Source organism: Pelobates fuscus, chromosome 12, assembly GCF_036172605.1.
Source record: "Pelobates fuscus isolate aPelFus1 chromosome 12, aPelFus1.pri, whole genome shotgun sequence".
In the NCBI taxonomy this organism is placed as follows: Eukaryota; Metazoa; Chordata; class Amphibia; order Anura; family Pelobatidae; genus Pelobates; species Pelobates fuscus.
In genome coordinates this window covers 2930033-2955888 of record NC_086328.1, presented here as the reverse complement: position 1 = coordinate 2955888, position 25856 = coordinate 2930033, and the positions used below count along the sequence as shown (strand labels likewise).

Genomic DNA, 25856 nt, shown 5'->3' with positions numbered 1-25856 from the left:
AAAGTGACTGCCCCCCAGTTTAGTTATTAAACCCCTAACGTTTCTATATAAAGTGACTGCGCCCCAGTTTAGTTATTAAACCCCTAACGTTTCTATATAAAGTGACTGCGCCCCCAGTTTAGTTATTAAACCCCTAACGTTTCTATATAAAGTGACTGCGCCCCCAGTTTAGTTATTAAACCCCTAACGTTTCTATATAAAGTGACTGCCCCCCCAGTTTAGTTATTAAACCCCTAACGTTTCTATATAAAGTGACTGCGCCCCCAGTTTAGTTATTAAACCCCTAACGTTTCTATATAAAGTGACTGCCCCCCAGTTTAGTTATTAAACCCCTAACGTTTCTATATAAAGTGACTGCCCCCCCAGTTTAGTTATTAAACCCCTAACGTTTCTATATAAAGTGACTGCCCCCCAGTTTAGTTATTAAACCCCTAACGTTTCTATATAAAGTGACTGCGCCCCCAGTTTAGTTATTAAACCCCTAATGTTTCTATATAAAGTGACTGCGCCCCCAGTTTAGTTATTAAACCCCTAATGTTTCTATATAAAGTGACTGCCCCCCCAGTTTAGTTATTAAACCCCTAACGTTTCTATATAAAGTGACTGCCCCCAGTTTAGTTATTAAACCCCTAACGTTTCTATATAAAGTGACTGCGCCCCCAGTTTAGTTATTAAACCCCTAATGTTTCTATATAAAGTGACTGCCCCCCCAGTTTAGTTATTAAACCCCTAACGTTTCTATATAAAGTGACAGCCCCCCCAGTTTAGTTATTAAACCCCTAACGTTTCTATATAAAGTGACTGCGCCCCCAGTTTAGTTATTAAACCCCTAACGTTTCTATATAAAGTGACTGCCCCCCAGTTTAGTTATTAAACCCCTAACGTTTCTATATAAAGTGACTGCGCCCCCAGTTTAGTTATTAAACCCCTAACGTTTCTATATAAAGTGACTGCGCCCCCAGTTTAGTTATTAAACCCCTAACGTTTCTATATAAAGTAACTGCGCCCCCAGTTTAGTTATTAAACCCCTAACGTTTCTATATAAAGTGACTGCCCCCCCAGTTTAGTTATTAAACCCCTAACGTTTCTATATAAAGTGACTGCGCCCCCAGTTTAGTTATTAAACCCCTAACGTTTCTATATAAAGTGACTGCGCCCCCAGTTTAGTTATTAAACCCCTAACGTTTCTATATAAAGTAACTGCGCCCCCAGTTTAGTTATTAAACCCCTAACGTTTCTATATAAAGTAACTGCGCCCCCAGTTTAGTTATTAAACCCCTAACGTTTCTATATAAAGTGACTGCCCCCCCAGTTTAGTTATTAAACCCCTAACGTTTCTATATAAAGTGACTGCCCCCCCAGTTTAGTTATTAAACCCCTAACGTTTCTATATAAAGTGACTGCCCCCCCAGTTTAGTTATTAAACCCCTAACGTTTCTATATAAAGTGACTGCGCCCCCAGTTTAGTTATTAAACCCCTAACGTTTCTATATAAAGTGACTGCCCCCCCAGTTTAGTTATTAAACCCCTAACGTTTCTATATAAAGTGACTGAGGGTGCTGGGGGTGGCAGAATACACCAGCTGGGATACTATGTTAAATTGTTGATTGAATACTACAACCCCCGGCATGCACTGCGTCTCACATGACTCCCCTCCCTGTCAGGTGACTGCTCTGTAACAGGTGAGTGTGATGGCTGGATTAGGTCACTTTATGGTTAATATGGCTCTTTTTAGGGGGTCACTGACCCTCCCCACCCCCTCCTCCTCCCCAGAGGGAGCCCTGAGTGTGATCTCACCCTGCACTCACTGCAATATGCTGAGTGCTCACTTATATCCTGCAAGCACTCACTTCCTGGAGCACTCAGACTACAGCTAATTTCTCATCCCTAATCTCTCAGGGCAGGGGGTATGGTTATATTGGGGCAGTATTTACCCCAGTGAGGGCAGGGGGTATGGTTATATTGGGGGCAGTATTTACCCCAGTGAGGGCAGGGGATATGGTTATATTGGGGCAGTATTTACCCCAATGAGGGCAGGGGATATGGTTATATTGGGGCAGTATTTACCCCAGTGAGGGCAGGCGATATGGTTATATTGGGGCAGTATTTACCCCAGTGAGGGCAGGCGATATGGTTATATTGGGGCAGTATTTACCCCAGTGAGGGCAGGGGGTATGGTTATATTGGGGCAGTATTTACCCCAGGGAGGGCACGGGATATGGTTATATTGGGGGCAGTATTTACCCCAGTGAGGGCACGGGGATATGTTTATATTGGGGGCAGTATTTACCCCAATGAGGGCAGGGGATATGGTTATATTGGGTGCAGTATTTACCCCAGTGAGGGCAGGGGGTATGGTTATATTGGGGCAGTATTTACCCCAGTGAGGGCAGGGGATATGGTTATATTGGGGCAGTATTTACCCCAGTGAGGGCAGGGGATATGGTTATATTGGGGCAGTATTAACCCCAGTGAGGGCAGGGGATATGGTTAAATTGGGGCAGTATTTACCCCAGTGAGGGCAGGGGATATGGTTATTGGGGGCAGTATTTACCCCAGTGAGGGCAGGGGGTATGGTTATATTGGGGGCAGTATTTACCCCAGTGAGGGCAGGGGGTATGGTTATATTGGGGGCAGTATTTACCCCAGGGAGGGCAGGGGATATGGTTATATTGGGGCAGTATTTACCCCAGTGAGGGCACGGGGATATGTTTATATTGGGGGCAGTATTTACCCCAATGAGGGCAGGGGATATGGTTATATTGGGTGCAGTATTTACCCCAGTGTGGGCAGGGGGTATGGTTATATTGGGGCAGTATTTACCCCAGTGAGGGCAGGGGATATGGTTATATTGGGGCAGTATTTACCCCAGTGAGGGCAGGGGATATGGTTATATTGGGGCAGTATTAACCCCAGTGAGGGCAGGGGATATGGTTATATTGGGGCAGTATTTACCCCAGTGAGGGCAGGGGATATGGTTATTTGGGGCAGTATTTACCCCAGTGAGGGCAGGGGATATGTTTATATTGGGGGCAGTATTTACCCCAGTGAGGGCAGGGGGTATGGTTATATTGGGGGCAGTATTTACCCCAGGGAGGGCAGGGGATATGGTTATATTGGGGCAGTATTTACCCCAGTGAGGGCAGGGGATATGGTTATTGGGGGCAGTATTTACCCCAGTGAGGGCAGGGGATATGGTTATATTGGGGGCAGTATTTACCCCAGTGAGGGCAGGGGGTATGGTTATATTGGGGCAGTATTTACCCCAGTGAGGGCAGGGGATATGGTTATATTGGGGCATTATTAACCCCAGTGAGGGCAGGGGATATGGTTATATTGGGGCAGTATTTACCCCGGTGAGGGCACGGGATGTGGTTATATTGGGGGCAGTATTTACCCCAGTGAGGGCAGAAGATATGGTTATTGGGGCAGCATTTACCCCAGTGAGGGCAGGGGATATGGTTATATTGGGGCAGTATTTACCCCAGTGAGGGCAGGGGATATGGTTATATTGGGGCAGTATTTACCCCAGTGAGGGCAGTGGATATGGTTATATTGGGGCAGTATTTACCCCAGTGAGGGCAGGGGATATGTTTATATTGGGAGCAGTATTTACCCCAGTGAGGGCAGGGGGTATGGTTATATTGGGGGCAGTATTTACCCCAGAGAGGGCAGGGGATATGGTTATATTGGGGCAGTATTTACCCCATTGAGGGCAGGGGATATGGTTATATTGGGGCAGTATTAACCCCAGTGAGGGCAGGGCATATGGTTATATTGGGGCAGTATTTACCCCAGTGAGGGCAGGGGATATGGTTATATTGGGGCAGTATTTACCCCGGTGAGGGCACGGGATGTGGTTATATTGGGGGCAGTATTTACCTCAGTGAGGGCAGAAGATATGGTTATTGGGGCAGCATTTACCCCAGTGAGGGCAGGGGATATGGTTATATTGGGGCAGTATTTACCCCAGTGAGGGCAGGGGATATGGTTATATTGGGGCAGTATTTACCCCAGTGAGGGCAGGGGATATGTTTATATTGGGGGCAGTATTTACCCCAGTGAGGGCAGGGGGTATGGTTATATTGGGGGCAGTATTTACCCCAGAGAGGGCAGGGGATATGGTTATATTGGGGCAGTATTTACCCCAGTGAGGGCAGGGGATATGGTTATTGGGGGCAGTATTTACCTCAGTGAGGGCAGGGGATATGTTTATATTGGGGGCAGTATTTACCCCAGTGAGGGCAGGGGGTATGGTTATATTGGGGGCAGTATTTACCCCAGAGAGGGCAGGGGATATGGTTATATTGGGGCAGTATTTACCCCAGTGGGGGCAGGGGATATGGTTATTGGGGGCAGTATTTACCCCAGGGAGGGCAGGGGATATGGTTATATTGGGGGCAGTATTTACCCCAGTGAGGGCAGGGGGTATGGTTATATTGGGGCAGTATTTACCCCAGTGAGGGCAGGAGATATGGTTATTGGGGCAGTATTTACCCCAGTGAGGGCAGGGGATATGGTTATATTGGGGCAGTATTTACCCCAGTGAGGGCAGGGGATATGGTTATATTGGGGCAGTATTAACCCCAGTGAGGGCAGGGGATATGGTTACATTGGGGCAGTATTTACCCCAGTGAGGGCAGGGGATATGGTTATATTGGGGCAGTATGTACCCCGGTGAGGGCACGGGATGTGGTTATATTGGGGGCAGTATTTACCCCAGTGAGGGCAGGGGATATGGTTATATTGGGGCAGTATTTACCCCAGTGAGGGCAGGGGATATGGTTATTGGGGGCAGTATTTACCCCAGTGAGGGCACGGGATGTGGTTATATTGGGGGCAGTATTTACCCCAGTGAGGGCAGGGGATATGGTTATATTGGGGCAGTATTTACCCCAGTGAGGGCAGGGGATATGGTTATATTGGGGCAGTATTTACCCCAGTGAGGGCAGGGGATATGGTTATATTGGTGCAGTATTTACCCCAGTGAGGGCAGGAGATATGTTTATATTGGGGGCAGTATTTACCCCAGTGAGGGCACGGGATATGGTTTTATTGAGGGCAGTGTTTACCCCAGTGAGGGCTGGAGATATGATTATATTGGGGCAGTATTTACCCCAGTGAGGGCAGGGGATATGGTTATATTGGGGCAGTATTTACCCCAGTGAGGGCAGGGGATATGGTTATATTGGGGCAGTATTTACCCCAGTGAGGGCAGGGGATATGGTTATATTGGGGGCAGTATTTACCCCAGTGAGGGCAGGGGATATGGTTATATTGGGGCAGTATTTACCCCAATGAGGGCAGGGGATATGGTTATATTGGGGGCAGTATTTACCCCAGGGAGGGCAGGTGATATGGTTATATTGGGGCAGTATTTACCCCAGTGAGGGCACGGGGATATCTTTATATTGGGGGCAGTATTTACCCCAATGAGGGCAGGGGATATGGTTATATTGGGGGCAGTATTTACCCCAGTGAGGGCAGGGGGTATGGTTATATTGGGCCAGTATTTACCCCAGTGAGGGCAGGGGATATGGTTATATTGGGGCAGTATTAACCCCAGTGAGGGCAGGGGATATGGTAATATTGGGGCAGTATTTACCCCAGTGAGGGCAGGAGATATGGTTATTGGGGCTGATTTCCTTAATTTTCAGAAAAATCCCCATCTCTGTAGTAATCTCGTGCTATAATAATAATAATAATAATAATCTATTTAAAATGAACGTTTCATTCGCTGTTGAGTTTAGTTAATATAAGGGAGGAGACACTATCTGTGGCAATCGGTACGGGGCTCTGTAACGGCTCAGTAAACCGATTCAGTTTGTTTGCTGTTTGGTTCATCTGATGTTGATGTGGCCGATTCGGCCCTGGGATTCCATCACACTGTCGAGAATTGTATTTATATCCAATATTCCTCTTCCTTCTAATTCCCGCTATGCAGGACGGTTCGGCATGGGGTCAGATGAGGCAGATTGGACAGTGGTTGTACTTACCTGTCAGTACAAGGACAGTGTGCATGCCTTCCAGAGAGGTAGGTGATTTTCATTTTAGTTCCTTATCCCCATCCCTCTACGTCACCCCCCAAATTCCGAGCAGATCAATCTCAACCCCATCCCCTCGCAATAGCCAGCAGATCGATCTCTCCCCCCCCCCCCCGCAATAGCCAGCAGATCGATCTCTCCCCCCCCCCCCCGCAATAGCCAGCAGATCGATCTCTCAGCCCCCTGCAATACAGAGCAGATCGATCTCTCCCCCCCATCCCCCCGCAATAGCCAGCAGATCGATCTCTCCCACCCAACCCCCGCAATAGCCAGCAGATCGATCTCTCCCCCCCCCGCAATAGCCAGCAGATCTATCTCTCCCCCCGCAATAGCCAGCAGATCGATCTCTCCCACCCATCCCCCCGCAATAGCCAGCAGATCAATCTCTCCCCCTTCTGCAATAGCCAGCAGATCAATCTCTCCCCCTTCTGCAATAGCCAGCAGATCGATCTCTCCCCCTTCTGCAATAGCCAGCAGATCGATCTCTCCCCCTTCTGCAATAGCCAGCAGATCGATCTCTCCCCCTTCTGCAATAGCCAGCAGATCGATCTCTCCCCCCCGCAATAGCCAGCAGATCGATCTCTCCCACCCAACCCCCCGCAATACAGAGCAGATTGATCTCTGCTCCCCTTCCAATACCAAGCAGGTCGATCCACCCCCCCCCCCCCCCATACCCAGCAAAACCGATCTCTCTCTCCCCCTCAATACTGAGCAGATTGATCTCTACCCCCCCGCCAATATCGAGCAGATCAATCTGCCCCTCCCCCCATACCCAGCAGATCGATCTCTCTGTCTACCCCCATACCCAGCAGATCGATCTCTCTGTCTCCCCCCATACCCAGTAGATCGATCTCTCTCTCTGTCCCCCCATACCTAGCAGATCGATCTCTCTGTCTCCCCCCATACCCAGCTGATCGAACTCTTTGTCTACTTCCATACCCAGCAGATCTCTCTCTCTCCTCCATACCCAGCAGATCTCTCTCTCTCCCCCATACCCAGCAGATCTCGATCTCTCTCTCCCGATACCCAGCAGATCTCTCTCTCTCTCTCTCCCCCATACCCAACAGATCTTTCTCTCTCTCCCGCCCAATACTAAGCAGTTCAATTTCTGTCATCCCCCCTCCTCCCCACTGGGCACATCAATCTCTCTCTCCCCCACAATAAGCAGATCTTTCTCTCTCCCCCATACCCAGCAGATCTCTCTCTCTCTCTCTCTCTCTCTCTCTCTCTCTCTCTCTCTCTATCACTCTCCCCCCCAATACTCAGCAGTTCAATTTCTGTCATCCCCCACTGGGCAGATCAATCTCTCTCTCTCACCCACAACAAGCAGATGGATCACTCTTTCCCCCATACTGAAAAGGTCAATCGCTATCTCCCCCTAAAACGAGCAGATCCACCCCCCATCACCCCATACAGCTAATATGTCTTGTCCTTTACAGAACTGGAGACCAGGAAGAGTCGTGGTGTTCTGCCCCCTGAAACCATCCTCTTGACTGTGGAAGACCCCCAGGCTCATGTGGGCAGTGGTGGAGCAACTCTGAATGCCTTGTTGGTGGCGGCAGAACATCTGAGTGCAAGGGCAGGCTACACAGTGAGTGTCAGGTGTGAGTGCACAATGAAAGTGTGCACAGTTGCTGCCGTGGTTGGGTGCACAGTTGCTGATGTGGTGTTGCTGACGTGGTTGTTTTGAAAACTAAAACAGAAAAATAAAATATCCCTTAGACAGGGACAATGGAGTGTGTCCAGACCGTATCCATGAAGGGGATAACCCTTAATGTGTACTGTAAAGGAGAAAAAGGAAAGTGATCCTAAGACCTAGGGGTCTAGGATACACTTGGTCGGATACAGGTCTGAGTATAATGTTGCTTGTTAAAACCATAAATTTATTTAATCATAAACATGAATAGAAATAAAAATAAAAAATATAATAAACACACGAGTAAACCAAGAGGAGAAAAATGGAGCTCAGTGAGCTATATGGGGAGTCTAACCCAGGACTAGTTAGGAGGTATTTCTGAAGGACATATAGGTGCCCAGTGTATGAGGCATAACATCTCCAGCATTAAGCAACTGCTCAGCCAAGGTCTAATACTAAAGACTCCCTCCTGTCCCAATTATAGTAACCCACCAAAATAGACAGGAAACAATAAAGCACTTTGTATCAGTGCTACAAAGTCACACACTATCTAGTGCTATATGTAGCAGTCCTGTATAGAGAGGGCTAACTAGTAGACAGGAATCCCTTGTAAAACTTCGCTCAAATACGGCTCCAACTCCCCATGGCTAAATAAACACCCCAAACAGTGCAGTGATTATAAAATCATCCTATCGCCTAACGCGTTTCGGCGCTACAACAAGCGCCTTTCTCAAAGGCTTTCAATGATGGTGGTCGTTTGAGCGGGTATTTTTGGTGGGTTACTATAATTGGGACAGGAGGGAGTCTTTAGTATTAGACCTTGGCTGAGCAGTTGCTTAATGCTGGAGATGTTATGCCTCATACACTGGGCACCTATATGTCCTTCAGAAATACCTCCTAACTAGTCCTGGGTTAGACTCCCCATATAGCTCACTGAGCTCCATTTTTCTCCTCTTGGTTTACTAGTGTGTTTATTATATTTTTTATTTTTATTTCTATTCATGTTTATGATTAAATAAATTTATGGTTTTAACAAGCAACATTATACTCAGACCTGTATCCGACCAAGTGTATCCTAGACCCCTAGGTCTTAGGATCACTTTCCTTTTTCTCCTGACGTGGTTGTTTGCACAGTTGGTGCCATGCTATAGGTTCCATGGTGTTGGTGCCAGAAACATGCTTGTGTTTTTGTTAGATCATACAGAGAATGTCTTATAATATAGGTCCCAGAGTACTCTCTATAGATAGGCTGCTGACAGAACGTGTGACAATGACACTATAGCTTCCACGCCTCTCGTTGAATTTATCACCCGGTAATAATTTTAATAATGGCGGTTTCTTCTTCCACAGGTGGTTTCCTCCGATGTTTTGAATGATGCCCGGATCCTCATCCTCCATGTGGTTTGTGGAAATTGTTATAGTGGCTCTGGGCAGGGGGTTTCTGGAGACATCTGAGCCACCATCTCAGACACTTGCACAGTGACTCTGTGGTGGCTAGGCCTGGGGGGGGGGGGGGGGGGTTATAGGTGACATACTCAATGCAATATATCTCTTTATTGGCTCGTGCACAGGGCAGAGACTTTCTATTTGATGACTGTGGCCGTGGCTTCACCGTTCTCCCCGTGGAAGACCCTGAGGCCCCAGTAGAGTGCTTGACCTGCAATCTGGACAGCCTGCTGGCCACGCTGAGATACCAGGTGACCTAAAATACGGATGAATATAGAAATATATACTGGTGCTCTATAAAAACCTTAGTTAAACAAAATATTATACAAAATAACTTTATGATAGCTGCTGTACCACCAAGTGTAATCCTTCCTCATACACTAATCACAAAACACAAATATAACAGAAGGTTATACATACAGATAGAAAATTGTCCAATTATAGACCAGCATATAATAAAAACATAAAGACAGACCCAAAAACAACAAGAAACGACAAAAAAAAAAAAAAGACACAACACCAAACTTAGAGCACAGAATCGAATCGATTTCCTTCTCCCTGAACTGAGGTTTTTCACTTCTGTCTTTGCTTGTCAACTCTTTCTCTGTTTACATGAGAACGGACATATATCCAAATTTGTTAGACTGAAAGAAAATATCTTAGGGGAAATTATCCAAATAATAACTTATATTTATTTATTTATCCATTCACAATACCATTGTTTTTTCTTCGAAATAAAAATCATATTGTTAATCATCTCATATTCCATTGATATTTGGAACCTGACTTGGTCTATCAATAGTCGTTTGTTAAAAGGCTTGGATGATTTCCAGTGTCTCGCAATGATAATTTTAACAGCGACCAAACAATGAATGGCAAAACAGAAATCTTTTTGTGATTCAAGTGACAGATTAAGATGTAAAAGAGCAGAGGCAGCATTCTCCGTAATTCTATTTGTAGTCATAGATGAGAAAATATTAAAAGCCCAGGACCATAGATATTTGACAGCTGGACATGACCACCAAATATGTATGTAAGTACCTGGATGACTGCCACATCTCCAACAAGTTGGATCAGAAGAATGAAACATTCTGGTTAGTCTAACGGGAGTATAATACCATCTATAGAGAGCTTTGAAGTGGCATTCAGACAGGTTCAAACAATGAATGTATTTATTCACCCAGCTTAAAGAAGAGTTCCAATCGTCTAAAGAAATTTGAAGTTCCAAATCTTGTTCCCACGTCTTAATAAATTTGTGGGGGGACTCCTTAAGAGCTTCCAACATTGATGCAGCAACAGACATGATATTTTTAATAGGTTGGAACCTAAATATGGCTTTCAGTTTTTTAGCAAAAATAGAAGTGGATTTGATCACATTTTTGTTAATAAAATTTTTTATCCGAAGATAGGTGAAAATTTCACTTATTGGGATATGAAAAATATCACTGATGCTCTGGAATGACAGAATATTGTCACCCTGTATAATTTGTAGAACCTTTAGTCTATCGGCATTAACCCAATTCTTTAGAGAAAAATCTTTTATAAGAATTTGCAGTATATCTATTGTGCATGACTTAGGTATCATATTATTTAGGCCTAATTTTTTCTTAATTACTAACCACTCTTCTAAAGGTTGAGATAATATCGTTGAATTATTTAAAGGCGAGTTCAATAGAGTGTTCTTAGTGACTGTCCACATCAAAAATTGTAATTTATTTGTATGAGCCACTTTAGACTCTATAATATACCATGGTTCAGAGACCTGCTTAGGGTCCTGAAGAAGATATATATGCCTAATAATATTAGCATGGTAACTATAGAGAATACTAGGAAATTTTAAACCACCATTAGACAGTTTTTTAGTTAAGATCTTTTGAGTGATTCTAGGTTTTTTATTATTCCAAATAAAATTATTAAAGCTAGACTGGATCATTGCCAGCCACGGCCCAGGGACTTTAAGTGGAATCATGGAGAACAAATATAGCCATTTAGGCAGAATATACAAATTAATAATATTTATTTTACCTTGCCAGGAGGTTTCTAGATTTCTCCATTTTCTAAGTTTAAGGTTCATATTTCTCATAAAAAACTAGATATTCCTCTCCATTATTTCTGCCACTTTAGCAGTTATAAATAGTCCCAAATAATTTATTTCTGAGTCTGTCCATATAAATTTGTAAGTGTGGGCTAAGGTATTTACTAGATCGTTATTCATATTCAAAAACATTGCTGTAGATTTGTTTATGTTTAACTTAAAATTCGAAATACTAGAATATCTATTAATTTCAAGCATTAGAGATTTTAAAGAAAACTCTGGAGATGAAAGGGTAAGTAACGCATCATTCGCATAGAGTGATATTTTGACATCCAATGAATTCGTTTGAACACCTTTTATTAGAGGATTGTTCCTAATATTGATTTCCAGGGGCTCAATAGACAGAATATACAACAGGGGAGAAAGAGGACACCCTTGTCGTGTGCCATTTTTAAGTGCGAACCACCCTGCTGTAATGTTAGTGCCCACAGTTCTGGCAGAGGGAGAGGAATACAGGGCCATTATGGCATCGTGTATCCAACCTGTGAGCCCAAAAGCACTAAGGGCTTCGCTAAGATAGCCCCACCCGACCCTGTCAAATTCTTTTTCGGCATCTAATGACAGGGCCAGGAAGGGAGACCTGTCTCTATTGACGCGATCTACAATATCTATTATTCTCCTAGTATTATTAGAAGCTTGCCTACCCGGGACAAACCTAATCTGATCCGAATGAATCAGTGATGGAATAATTTGCTTAGCCTCTTTCTGCCTAATCTTATAGATCATTCTGTCTTCCTCACTCTGTTTTTTTTTTTATAATTACTAAATGTTAACTTTTAGTTTTTTACTATTTTGGCCACATCTGCGGAGTACCATAGTGGTTTCTTAAATTGTTTTCCTGGCTAATCATGGCAGCATCACTTATGGGTAGCTCCACCCTTAGCCGTCACAGGACAGGAATTAATTAGATTAATTAGACTGATAGGTATAAAGAGTCCCTCCTTCCCCTACACCTCAGTCTTTTTCCCTGTCCTTAGCTGATTCTACAGGACTTTTTACATTTTCTTTTATGGCCACCTTCCTGCGTTTGTTGTGGGTTCGTTCCAAATGGAGTTCAGCCTCTCTTCATTTGAAGGACCCAGTAAACAGCCTGCATGAGCAGGACTAACTGGGTCAGGTTCAGTGTAAGTACTGAACTGCTGCGTGGGATTTATGTTTCGTGTTTTGAGGGAGACACAGCTACAAAAATGTATTGATGGGGTTGGACCTCCTTAAAAATTCCCCTTTTCTTTGGCAATGCCCCTATAAATTGGTGTCTGAGCCCGCCCCTCCCCCCCCCCATTTGTGGCAGTTTCTTGAGATCCATATTAGTGTGGGGTCCTGTTGGAGGGACCCATTGTAGGGGATACCCTTCTTTGCCTCCTTGTTGTACCGTTTTGTTTTTTTGCTTTCTGAGTCTCTGTGTTCTGGGGCTCCCTGTAGCTGATCGTTCTGTTTTTGATCGCTGGAACGCGGTAGTGCGTTCCAGCAGGCGGACGTTCATAAAACATTACAAACTGGACGTGGCCTCTCCTTCCACCTCCTTTGGGAAGAGTGTTCTGTCTATGGTTTCTTTATCCCACTCATATTACATTTATTTGCAGCACGAGTGTCTGTATAGTGCCTTTTTCTCGGTTTCTTTATTCCCACCCTATATTTCTGTGAGCTTGCGTATTACCCATAAGTGATGCTGCCATGATTAACCAGGAATAGAGAAAATTTATGACAAACTTACCGTAATTTTCTTTTCCTGGCTAGCTTTATAATTGGTGTAAGGGGAGGAGGGACTCTTTATAGCTATCAGTCTAATTAAAGGGACACTATAGTCACCAGAACACCTACAGCTTATTGAATTTGTTCTGGTGAGTAGAATCATTACCTTCAGGCTTTTTGCTGTAAACACGGTCTTTTCAGAGAAATTGCAGTCTTTACATTACATCCAAGTGATAACTTCACTGGCCACTCCTCAGATGGCTGTTGGAGATCCTTCCTGGGTCATGGCTGCCTAAAATGCATCCAAACATTCAGTATCTCCTCCCTCTGCATGCAGACACTGAACTTTCCTCATAGAGATTCATTGATTCAATTCATCGCTATGAGGAGATGCTGATTGGCCAGGGCTGTGTTTGAAACCTGCTGGCTCTGCCCCTGATCTGCCTCTTTGTCAGTCTCAGCCAATCCTATGGGGAAGCATTGTGATTGGATCAGGCTACCACTTCTGATGATGTCAGCAGACTGCTTGTTTCTTTTGAGGCAAACAGCATGCAGATCTACAGCTTCAGGCTGGAATACAGTAAGATTTTGCTATATTTATGGAGGCATGAGGGGCCCTGGGGGGCTAGATGGTGGTTTTAACACTATAGGGTCAGGAATACATGTTTGTGTTCCTGACCCTATAGTGATCCTTTAATCTAATTAATTCCTGTCATGTGACTGCTAAGGGAGGAGCAACCCATAAGTGATGCTGCCATGAGAAATAGCCAGGATAAGAAAATTACAGTAAGTTTGTCATAAATTTTCTCTATTTACTGACAAGCCTAATGCAATTTTCTGTTGCCTTCAGCAATGCAACTTTTCAATAATCCCATTTCTCTCGGACTCCATTTAAACTTCGACAGTCTGATAATGACTCCTTTACACATATTCTAATTTTAGAAAAGTCTGTTTTTCTAAAGTCTAAAACTTTTGTTTTTGTGTGGTGTGACTCAGTCACTGTTCTTATATTAAAGGATAACCCCTAGGTGCTCCCCTCTCCTCCCAATCCGACGTCGGCTCCCAAGTGGAGCGGAATGTGCATGTGCGGCAAGAGCCGTGCGCGCATTCAAACAGTCTATAGGAAAGCATTTCTCAATGCTTTCCTATGGACGTTCTGCATTTTCGCATCCAACGTTGCAGAAGCGCCTCTAGCTGCCGTCAGGAAGACACTAGAGGCTGGCGTAACCCTGCTATGTAAACATAGCAGTTTCTCTGAAACTGCTATGTAAACATCTGAAGGGCTAAAACCTGGGGGACCTGGCACCCAGACCACTTCATTGAGATGAAGTGGTCTGGGTGACTATAGTGACCCTTTAAACCACACTGACTGATGATCACTGGATCCTAAACTTTCACCTACAGTAATATCGGATACCAAATCTCCATTTGTTAACACTAAATCTAGTATGGCCTCTTTACGAGTTGGCTCCTCGAAGACTTGTTTTAGAGACAATCCCAGTAGGGAGTTTAGAATATGTGTGCTCCTGGCACAAGCAGCTATTTTGGTTTTCCAATTCACATCAGGAAGATTAAAGTCACCCATGATGATAACTTCCCCCTTCATTGTCATTTTAGCTATTTCCTCAAATAGTAGATTATCTAACTCTTCAATTTGTCCTGGGGGCCTATAAATCACACCTACAGGAGTTAGTGTGATTACCAAATTCTAACGTAACCCAAACTGACTCTATGTTCGCCTCACTAACCTTTATTAGGCTAGATTTTATGCTATCCTTCACATACAGGGCCACCCCTCCCCCTTTCCTGCTTTCCCTGTCTTTTCTATATAAAGAGTACCCTGGTATTGCTATGTCCCAGTCATTTTTCTCATTATACCATGTCTCAGTAACAGCGACTAAATCTAAACTATCCGTTGCCATTATTGCCACAAGTTCATGGATCTTATTCCCTAAACTGCGAGCATTTGTATACATGACTCTAAGCTTATCATTTTTTAACACATTTTCTACAGGCACCTTCTGTCCTTGTTTTGGGGGCCAATTGGATTGATATTTTATCACCCTTTTGCCCCCTCCTCCTAGTTTAAATACATCCCAGCAAAACCTCTGAATTGCTCACTGAGAACATTTGTTCCCTTTTGAGAAATAGAAAAGAATAGCGGTCTCTCGGCTAGTGGCTATTCCATGTTTGCAGTGTCTGTAGGTGTTTGTTAGCCCGAATGGCTGCAATTCTTGGTGCAGTTACCATTTGGTCCAGTCTGGAGAGTTTCACTTCCTCCAGGTCTGTATCTCTGCTTGTCCACATTGTAATGTCCCCCCATCATAAATGTGTATAGGGTAAACCCTATAAAGTGCTCACACGCTACATTAACGCGATCTCTGGCTGACTGCTGGTATAGAGCATCGTGTGCTAATTAGTTCTGTGAGATCTTTAGGTAAAATGAAACGTCTTGTCTTAGGAGGACGCTAGCAGTGTAATTGGGAGATAACCTGTAATGTATTGGAGGGAGTGTTGTTGAAAATTAAGCTGTGACGCAGTTTGTTTCCTCCAGCTATGTCCTGGGTCCCCCTCTGGTGTCTGGATCTGCAGCACGGATATGGTCCTTACATTGCCATCGAACCCACGTAAGTTACTGACTAATTCTCATCTTAATTAACTAACTTATCCAGCCTCCAACATCAGCACCCCTCACAGCCAGCCTCCGCCATCATGACCTCTCACAGCCAGCCTCCGCCATCAGCACCCCTCACAGCCAGCCTCCGCCATCATGACCTCTCACAGCCAGCCTCCGCCATCAGCACCCCTCACAGCCAGCCTCCGCCATCATGACCTCTCACAGCCAGCCTCCGCCATCAGCACCCCTCACAGCCAGCCTCCGCCATCAGCACCCCTCACAGCCAGGCTCCGCCATAAGCACCCCTCACAGCCGGCCTCCGCCATCAGCACCCCTCACAGCCGGCCTCCGCCATCAGCACCCCTCACAGCCAGCCTCCGCCATCATGACCTCTCACAGCCAGCCTCCGCCATCAGCACCCCTCACAGCCAGCCTCCGCCATCAGCACCCCTCACAGCCAGCCTCCGCCATCAGCACCCCTCACAGCCAGGCTCCGCCATCAGCACCCCTCACAGCTGGCCTCCGCCATCAGCACCCCTCACAGCCGGCCTCCGCCATCAGCACCCCTCACAGCCAGCCTCCGCCATCATGACCTCTCACAGCCAGCCTCCGCCATCAGCACCCCTCACAGCCAGCCTCCGCCATCAGCACCCCTCACAGCCAGCCTCCGCCATCAGCACCTCTCACAGCCGGCCTCCGCCATCAGCACCCCTCACAGCCGGCCTCCGCCATCAGCACCCCTCACAGCCAGCCTCCGCCATCATGACCTCTCACAGCCAGCCTCCGCCATCATTACCTCTCACAGCCAGCCTCCGCCATCATTGCCTCTCACAGCCAGCCTCCGCCATCATTACCTCTCACAGCCAGCCTCAGCCATCATGACCTCTCACAGCCAGCCTCAGCCATCATGACCTCTCACAGCCAGCCTCAGCCATCATGACCTCTCACAGCCAGCCTCAGCCATCATGACCTCTCACAGCCAGCCTCAGCCATCATGACCTCTCACAGCCAGCCTCAGCCATCATGACCTCTCACAGCCAGCCTCCGTCATCAGCACCCCTCACAGCCAGCCTCCGCCATCAGCACCCCTCACAGCCAGCCTCCGCCATCATGACCTCTCACAGCCAGCCTCCGCCATCTTCACCCCTCACAGCCAGCCTCCGCCATCAGCACCTCTCACAGCCAGCCTCAGCCATCATGACCTCTCACAGCCAGCCTCAGCCATCATGACCTCTCACAGCCAGCCTCAGCCATCATGACCTCTCACAGCCAGCCTCAGCCATCATGACCTCTCACAGCCAGCCTCAGCCATCATGACCTCTCACAGCCAGCCTCAGCCATCATGACCTCTCACAGCCAGCCTCAGCCATCATGACCTCTCACAGCCAGCCTCCGCCATCAGCACCCCTCACAGCCAGCCTCCGCCATCAGCACCCCTCACAGCCAGCCTCCGCCATCATGACCTCGCACAGCCAGCCTCCGCCATCTTCACCCCTCACAGCCAGCCTCCGCCATCAGCACCTCTCACAGCCAGCCTCAGCCATCATGACCTCTCACAGCCAGCCTCCGCCATCATGACCTCTCACAGCCAGCCTCAGCCATCATGACCTCTCACAGCCAGCCTCCGCCATCAGCACCCCTCACAGCCAGCCTCCGCCATCAGCACCTCTCACAGCCAGCCTCAGCCATCATGACCTCTCACAGCCAGCCTCCGCCATCATGACCTCTCACAGCCAGCCTCAGCCATCATGACCTCTCACAGCCAGCCTCCGCCATCATTACCTCTCACAGCCAGCAAGAATGTCTCTGTGTACGTTTTAGGAGTTTGGTAGCCAGGCATACTGGGTAACAATGCTGTCTTCATACCCCCAGGAATTGATTGGGCACAGTTCAGAGGAGCACGCGTCATTTCTCTGCCAGGGACCCCAGAGTATGCCAAGAAGCATGGCGTTTACCTGGCAGATGAAAGGGTAGGTGAACATAGCTGAGCGCTGGCACAGCTGACAGTGTGTGCGAGGTGTCTGTCTGGCAGGGCTCGGTGAGAGATATAATATATTGCTCTGTCTTCTGTCTGGCAGGGCTCGGTGAGAGATATAATATATTGCTCTGTCTTCTGTCTGGCAGGGCTCGGTGAGAGATATAATATATTGCTCTGTGTTCTGTCTGGCAGGGCTCGGTGAGAGATATAATATATTGCTCTGTCTTCTGTCTGGCAGGGCTCGGTGAGGGATATAATATATTGCTCTGTCTTCTGTCTGGCAGGGCTCGGTGAGAGATATAATATATTGCTCTGTCTTCTGTCTGGCAGGGCTCGGTGAGAGATATAATATATTGCTCTGTCTTCTGTCTGGCAGGGCTCGGTGAGGGATATAATATATTGCTCTGTCTTCTGTCTGGCAGGGCTCGGTGAGAGATATAATATATTGCTCTGTCTTCTGTCTGGCAGGGCTCGGTGAGAGATATAATATATTGCTCTGTCTTCTGTCTGGCAGGGCTCGGTGAGAGATATAATATATTGCTCTGTCTTCTGTCTGGCAGGGCTCGGTGAGGGATATAATATATTGTGGCTCTGAAGAGAAGATTGAGAAATGTATGCTGGGAGATCACAGAGTCCCCCTGGTAATATACTGTTTATATGAAATGCCCTTTCCCTCTCTCTTACTGTCAGCTGGTATTCTCGTATTCCCTGTGTACCCTGCTGTGGTTCTCTCTGGTCGCCTGACGTTCCACCTTTTGTATCTCTGCCCGCCAGATATTCTCTCCTTGCCAGGCTGCGGTTTGCCATGTCTGTTTCAGCTCACTAGATTTCCTCAGGTTATAAGATCTGTCTGTGACTGCCTCTGTTTCCCATCATGGCTGTGTTGTCCTCAGGTGTCTGGGATTGTCTTTCTGTCGGCGGAGACCGCCGAGCGTTTCCTAAGTACTCTAGCATTGCCTCCTCTGGATGGCTGCACCTACCAAGGGCTTGACTCGGGCGCTGAACCACTGGAGGTAAAGAGAACGTTAGATTTGCTGCTATTTCACTGGTTTCTGGCCACAATGTTCACTGCTGGGTATTGGAAGCCATTAATCTCAAGCTAATATGTTCTATAAAGTCCCACACGTCCCCAGACCTGGACAGGGCTAGGTATATACATGGTAGGTGTTGGCGTTTCAGTGTCTGAGCAGTTTGTGGCAGGATGGATGCTGTGTGTATGAAAACCTTTACGTGTGTATCTCCCCAGCTTTCTCTATTCCTCGACGTTCTGATGAGCATGGCACAAGACGTTAATCAGGAGAATTTCCTACATGGGGCCCCCACTTCCCCCAAACTTGCTGATAGGCTCCAGGGAGCCCGGGCTGTGCTTTGGAAGGAGCTCCATGATCTGCCACTGACTATGGGTAAGAGGAGAAGAGCTTACAATCACAGAGATGTCACTAACCTGAATAAAGCACGTCTCTCCTTATACATCATGCTTAGATTGCCCCAAAGTTTAGCTTAGTAGCGCATGTAGCCACGGAAACCACGTAAGGTCAACTAATTACCCAGGAGACAAAGTCAAACGATGAGCCCTCAGAATGAACATCACGCCGATCTATCCCAAATAAGTTCCCCAGGGATTTCCCCTCTCATTGCTCTCTGATTCTCTCCTTAGTGTATATCCCAGATGGACACTATGAGTATCTCACCACAGACCCCCAGAAGCACATACAGAATCTGGTCAAAGCAGCATCACATGGACCCCATTGCAGCAAGATGGCACATTCCTATGCCACGGTGCGTGCTGGCAAGCTAATATGAGAAACAGGACAAGCCCATATGATGAGGGCAGGTAGGGGATATGGTAGGGACAGGTTCTGTCTTTGGACAGTAAAGTGAAGTAATGTGTAAAAGGGTTGGAGCAAACTATGTTTGTGGGTGAAATGGGATGTGAGGGTTATAAGACATGTAGGGCATGGCAGGGTGAGGGTAATAAGAGGTGAGTGTGCCAGTTAGCAGTGAGATATATAGTGAAGGTAATAAGAGGTGGGTGTGCCAGTTAGCGGTGATATATATAGTGAAGGTAATAAGAGGTGGGTGTGCCAGTTAGGGATGAGCTATATAGTGAAGGTAATAAAAGGTGGGTGTGCCAGTTAGCGGTGAGATATATAGTGAAGGTAATAAAAGGTGGGTGTGCCAGTTAGGGATGAGCTATATAGTGAAGGTAATAAGAGGTGGGTGTGCCAGTTAGCGGTGAGATATATAGTGTAGGTAATAAAAGGTGGGTGTGCCAGTTAGCGGTGATATATATAGTGAAGGTAATAAGAGATGGGTGTGCCAGTTAGGGATGAGCTATATAGTGAAGGTAATGAGAGGTGGGTTTGCCAGTTAGCAGTGATATATATTGTGAAGGTAATAAGAGGTGGGTGTGCCAGTTAGGGATGAGCTATATAGTGAAGGTAATGAGAGGTGGGTGTGCCAGTTAGCGGTGATATATATTGTGAAGGTAATAAGAGGTGGGTGTGCCAGTTAGGGATGAGCTATATAGTGAAGGTAATAAGAGGTGGGTGTGCCAGTTAGCGGTGATATATATAGTGAAGGTAATAAGAGGTGGGTGTGCCAGTTAGGGATGAGCTATATAGTGAAGGTAATGAGAGGTGGGTGTGCCAGTTAGCGGTGATATATATAGTGAAGGTAATGAGAGGTGGGTGTGCCAGTTAGTGGTGAGATATATGGTTAAGGTAATAAGAGGTGGGTGTGCCACTTAGCAGTGAGATATACAGTGAGGATAATAAGAGGTGGGTGTGCCAGTTAGTGGTGAGATATATGTTGAGGGTAATAGGTGGGTGTGCCAGTTAGTGGTGAGACATATAGTGAGGGTAATAAGAGGTGGGTGTGCCAGTTAGCGGTGAGATATATAGCGAAGGTAATAAGAGGTGGGTGTGCCAGTTAGTGGTGAGATATATGGTTAAGGTAATAAGTGGGTGTGCCACTTAGCGGTGAGATATACAGTGAGGATAATAAGAGGTGGGTGTGCAAGTTAGTGGTGAGACATATAGTGAAGGTAATAAGAGGTGGGTGTGCCAGTTAGCGGTGAGATATATAGTGAAGGTAATAAGAGGTGGGTGTGCCAGTTAGCGGTGAGATATATAGTGAAGGTAATAAGAGGTGGGTGTGCCAGTTAGTGGTGAGATATATGGTTAAGGTAATAAGTGGGTGTGCCACTTAGCGGTGAGATATACAGTGAGGATAATAAGAGGTGGGTGTGCAAGTTAGTGGTGAGATATATAGTGAGGTAATAAGAGGTGGGTGTACCAGTTAGCGGTGAGATATAGTGAAGGTAATAAGAGGTAGGTGTACCAGTTAGCGGTGAGATATATAGTGAGGGTAATGAGAGGTGGGTGTGCCAGTTAGCGGTGAGATATATAGTGAAGGTAATAAGAGGTGGGTGTGCCAGTTAGCGGTGAGATATAGTGAAGGTAATAAGAGGTGGGTGTGCCAGTTAGCGGTGAGATATATACTGAGGGTAATGAGAGGTGGGTGTGCCAGTTAGCGGTGAGATATATAGTGAAGGTAATAAGAGGTGGGTGTACCAGTTAGCGGTGAAATATATGGTTAAGGTAATAAGAGGTGGGTGTGCCAGTTAGCGGTGAGATATAGTGAAGGTAATAAGAGGTGGGTGTGCCAGTTAGCGGTGAGATATATACTGAGGGTAATGAGAGGTGGGTGTGCCAGTTAGCGGTGAGATATATAGTGAAGGTAATAAGAGGTGGGTGTACCAGTTAGCGGTGATATATAGTGAAGGTAATAAGAGGTGGGTGTGCCAGTTAGCGGTGAAATATATGGTTAAGGTAATAAGAGGTGGGTGTGCCAGTTAGCGGTGAGATATATAGTGATGGTAATGAGAGGTGGGTGTGCCAGTTAGCGGTGAGATATATAGTGAAGGTAATAAGAGGTGGGTGTGCCAGTTAGCGGTGAGATATATATAGTGAAGGTAATAAGAGGTGAATATGCCAGTTAGCAGTAAGATGAGCAATATTTTAACTTTGCCCTGGTGCTCTGTGTTTGATACAGCACCCCCTGCTGGTTGAAAATGGAAGCTCTGTGGTGAACAGTTATCTGGATGGACAAGTTCAGGTGAATTCAGGGAGTGTCATCCAGAATTGTCACTTGCAGGTAGGTACCAAGCATTATGCTGGTATGTGCCATATTGCATGCACAGTGTTCACCCTCTGTTTGCTATGTCCATTGCATTTCAAAGTATCATATTGAGCACGTCTGTTTCTAATCGGCTGACGTCTTGAGGACCCCAACTCATTGTGCCTATTACAGGGTCCCCTGGATGTAGGAAGGGGGTGTCTGCTGACAGGTATCGACCAGATGGGTGCATTGGCATTACAAGGACATCGACTGAGCAACGTCATCCTTCAGGCACACCCGGTATGGGTTCAGAATCTGTCCCTCACTGTGTACAGCTTGCTGGGGACAGAGGATCAGCTCCAGGTAATAACTAGCCCCCCCCAGCACAGCCTGCTATTCTTCCAATCACTTGCTCTGTGTCTGGCCAGCCTCACAGCGCCACAAGTCACTCCTTTCTCCATTTCTTTGTTCTGATTACACAAGGCTCTCTCTCTGCTCTGTCTGAGCGCATGTTGTATATTTCAGGACACAGAGAGCAGCGGCTCAGCCACGTACCTCAACCGTCCTTGGGACGAATTCTTTTGCAGAACTGGGATCTGGTATGTATCAGAGCAATAAAGAGTAAGTTTGTGGATAAGAAACAATTATTTAGCGTATGTAACCTCCGATAAATTTTATTTTATTCCTTAATACCCACACCATGCATCGCAGCAACCCTTGTACACAGAAATCCAAATCTCGGATACGGGGAATCCACAAATACACATTAGCAGCTCTTTAAAAGTACACTCCGGGATAGGTGGCCGTAGGACACCGTAACGGACGTGTTTCAAAGATAATTAGTCCGGCCTTGCTCCATAATTAACCGATGCACACGTGTCACTAATCAGCTGGTATTCATGTCAATACGTTCCTCATGTAATTCCTGTGGACTTGGCGATATAACCGTGGCATTGACATTCAATGAACCATTTGTTTGCAGGACGTTTTATGTTATGTTAACTACGCAGTCTCTGAATGTCACTGCAAAAACAATACATTCCCCAAATGTCCACCAGCAAAACACACTAATTATCTTACATGAAAAAACTAAATTAAAATCCAAAGGAATAAATCACTACTAGATAAAAAAATGTATAAAGAAAAGACAAGGGCACCATGTATAGTGTAGCAATCCAGGACAAAATCTGCCTCATAACGTCCATTAAATGACATCAAAGCCATCATAATACGTTCACGGAGGATTCACGATGCAGGATGTTAGAATATATAAAGTGACTCCAGGAAGGGCAAGTCGAGCCACCATTAACTGACAAAACACCGAACATCAGTATTCAGTATGTGGGTCCTGGAGGTCCACATGCCAAAATGTCACCTTCTTAATGGGAGGGGGAAAAAATCCATCTAGCACCCTAAATCTAAAGTAAGAGGAATCTAAACAGGAAATGCAAATCTTGCACAATATTCTCTCCGAGAGCTCCCTACAAGAAGCAGAACAGGAGACATTTCATCCTAGAACATTGTTCGGGGTGTCCGGTGTGAGAATTATATGGCAGCCATGTTACTAGTTTTTATCCCTGTGCCCAAGGCAGAGGTAATGGTTAGAATTATATATGGAAATCTTGTTTCATTTACGATGTTGAGGTAATTCTGGTCCCACATTAAATCATGTCCTTTTGACTCTCTATAAAGTGTACATCCTGGTACTGACCAGTTATTGTGACTCTATCCCCGGTTTATCTGCGATGCCATATGTTTATCTGTTAAATGTAAAAAATAATCCAGGCACTCCAACGAATTCCAAAATGTAGGCAATTTTATTTAGAACCAGGAGCTACACAGCAACATTTCAACCCCTCAGGGTCTTTATCAGGCTTGACAAAGGCCCTAAGGGGTCGAAACGTTGCTGTGTACCTCCTGGTTCTAAATAAAATTGCCTACATTTTGGAATTCGTTGGAGTGCCTGGATTATTTTTTACATTTGGTCTATTTTGGTACTGGGACTTGTCCATTGGAGCACCCTGGATTCCTTGACGAAGGGTTGAGTGCACTTCCACTATTTATCCATGCCATATGTTTATAGCACATGCTCCCGGGTGCTTCGCTATCAGCAGATATCACCTTGTATTGTGCACAAATTCTAACCTGTATATTTTGTAATTTCTGGGACAGTGAAAGTGATCTTTGGGGACTTGGCAACCCATCCGAGGAGCGAAGTTTATTAAGCGCCCCCCTTTTTCCTGTCCTCCATCCCTGTGAAGTGCTGGGGGTTGGTGATGTGCTCTGGTTCCTGGGGCCAGGAAGCAGAGAACACCTTAAACGTTGGCGTAGTTCTTGGCGTGTCTCATGGCAGCAGTTGCGGCAGCACCGAGACCAGGAAAGGGCACTGAAGAATCGCAGAGAAGTATTTTTCAAGCAGGCGCTAGAAAAACTGCAAAAGTCTCTTCTGGGGAGAAAGGAACGTAGTCTGCTGCCCATTATCCGATCTGCTGTACAGGAAGGAAGCCAGGACCTGCTATTGATCACACTCGATCATGGTGAGTCCTACAGACACCGTCTCCTCTGATTTTTCTAATTCTCACAACGATATTGGGGCCCCTCTCCTCTCAAATAGAAACATGCATTAGGGGCCCCAGATTATCCACTTACGCAACTTATATCTTTCCTCTATATTGGGATTATACCTTGTTTAGTGCCCAGTGCTGCTCTCTATTGTCTGATTCCTTCTCCACACAGTGGCATCTGTGGCCGAGGACCCAGGAATCGCTGCCCGAGCGCTTGCCTGTATTGCTGATCTCTTGGGGGTGATGGCAGGAGGTGAAGGTGGACTGAGGAGTGGACCAGCAGCTAATAAGGCCTGGGCTAGCAGCTATCAGCTGTTAGAGAAGGGACTGATTGCTGACGGCGTAAAACAGTTGGCTACAGAACGAGAGAAGTGGCTGAGCAGGTCTGTGCCAGTGAACAAGCTATGCGTGGCCTTGATAGGGAGGTGGTCAGACCCTGAGGCATGATGCTCTGTGGGTCTGGGAAAGTGTAATGCTCTGCAGGTTGTATGGGGCAGTTTGTGGAAGGTGCAATGCTCTGCAGGTTGTACAGGGCAGTTTGTGGAGGGTGCAATGCTCAGCAGGTTGTACGGGGCAGTTTGTGGAGGGTGCAATGCTCAGCAGGTTGTACGGGGCAGTTTGTGGAGGGTGCAATGCTCGGCAGGTTGTACGGGGCAGATTGTGGAGGGTGCAATGATCGGCAGGTTGTACGGGGCAGGTTGTGGAGGATGCAATGCTCGTCAGGTTGTGGAGGGTGCAATGCTCGTCAGGTTGTGGAGGGTGCAATGCTCGTCAGGTTGTGGAGGGTGCAATGCTCGTCAGGTTGTGGAGGGTGCAATGCTCGTCAGGTTGTGGAGGGTGCAATGCTCGTCAGGTTGTGGAGGGTGCAATGCTCGTCAGGTTGTGGAGGGTGCAATGCTCGTCAGGTTGTGGAGGGTGCAATGCTCGTCAGGTTGTGGAGGGTGCAATGCTCGTCAGGTTGTGGAGGGTGCAATGCTCGTCAGGTTGTGGAGGGTGCAATGCTCGTCAGGTTGTGGAGGGTGCAATGCTCGGTAGGTTGTACGGGGCAGGTTGTGGAGGGTGCAATGCTCGGTAGGTTGTGGAGGGTGCAATGCTCGGTAGGTTGTGGAGGGTGCAATGCTCGTCGGGTTGTGGAGGGTGCAATGCTCGTCGGGTTGTGGAGGGTGCAATGCTCGTCGGGTTGTGGAGGGTGCAATGCTAGTCAGGTTGTGGAGGGTGCAATGCTCGGTAGGTTGTACGGGGCAGGTGAAGGGTGCAATGCTCGGTAGGTTGTACGGGGCAGGTTGTGGAGGGTGCAATGCTCGGTAGGTTGTACGGGGCAGGTTGTGGAGGGTGCAATGCTCGGTAGGTTGTACGGGGCAGGTTGTGGAGGGTGCAATGCTCGGCAGTTTGTGGAGGGTGCAATGCTCGGCAGGTTGTATGGGGCAGGTTGTGGAGGGTGCAACGCTCGGCAGTTTGTATGGGGCAGGTTGTGGAGGGTGCAACGCTCGGCAGTTTGTGGAGGGTGCAATGCTCGGCAGGTTGTATGGGGCAGGTTGTGGAGGGTGCAATGCTCGGCAGGTTGTATGGGGCAGGTTGTGGAGGGTGCAATGCTCGGTAGGTTGTACGGGGCAGGTTGTGGAGGGTGCAATGCTCGGCAGGTTGTACGGGGCAGGTTGTGGA

At 46.8% G+C, this 25856-nt stretch overlaps 1 protein-coding gene across 1 annotated transcript in view; it reads left to right on the top strand.

Annotated features, from left to right (window-relative positions):
* The window catches only part of FCSK (fucose kinase), an 81274-nt gene that overhangs the window by 44426 nt on the left and 10992 nt on the right, over positions 1-25856 (top strand). Inside the window, exons 2-16 of the mRNA XM_063438753.1 lie at positions 5945-6034; positions 7484-7635; positions 9031-9081; positions 9252-9377; positions 15468-15540; positions 17403-17500; positions 18069-18149; positions 18402-18521; positions 18755-18911; positions 19166-19287; positions 21565-21666; positions 21823-21993; positions 22156-22229; positions 23803-24167; positions 24367-24577. Coding sequence (XP_063294823.1) covers positions 5956-6034; positions 7484-7635; positions 9031-9081; positions 9252-9377; positions 15468-15540; positions 17403-17500; positions 18069-18149; positions 18402-18521; positions 18755-18911; positions 19166-19287; positions 21565-21666; positions 21823-21993; positions 22156-22229; positions 23803-24167; positions 24367-24577 — 1982 coding nt within the window. The 5' untranslated portion in view covers positions 5945-5955. The remainder of the gene's footprint in view (positions 1-5944; positions 6035-7483; positions 7636-9030; positions 9082-9251; positions 9378-15467; positions 15541-17402; positions 17501-18068; positions 18150-18401; positions 18522-18754; positions 18912-19165; positions 19288-21564; positions 21667-21822; positions 21994-22155; positions 22230-23802; positions 24168-24366; positions 24578-25856) is intronic.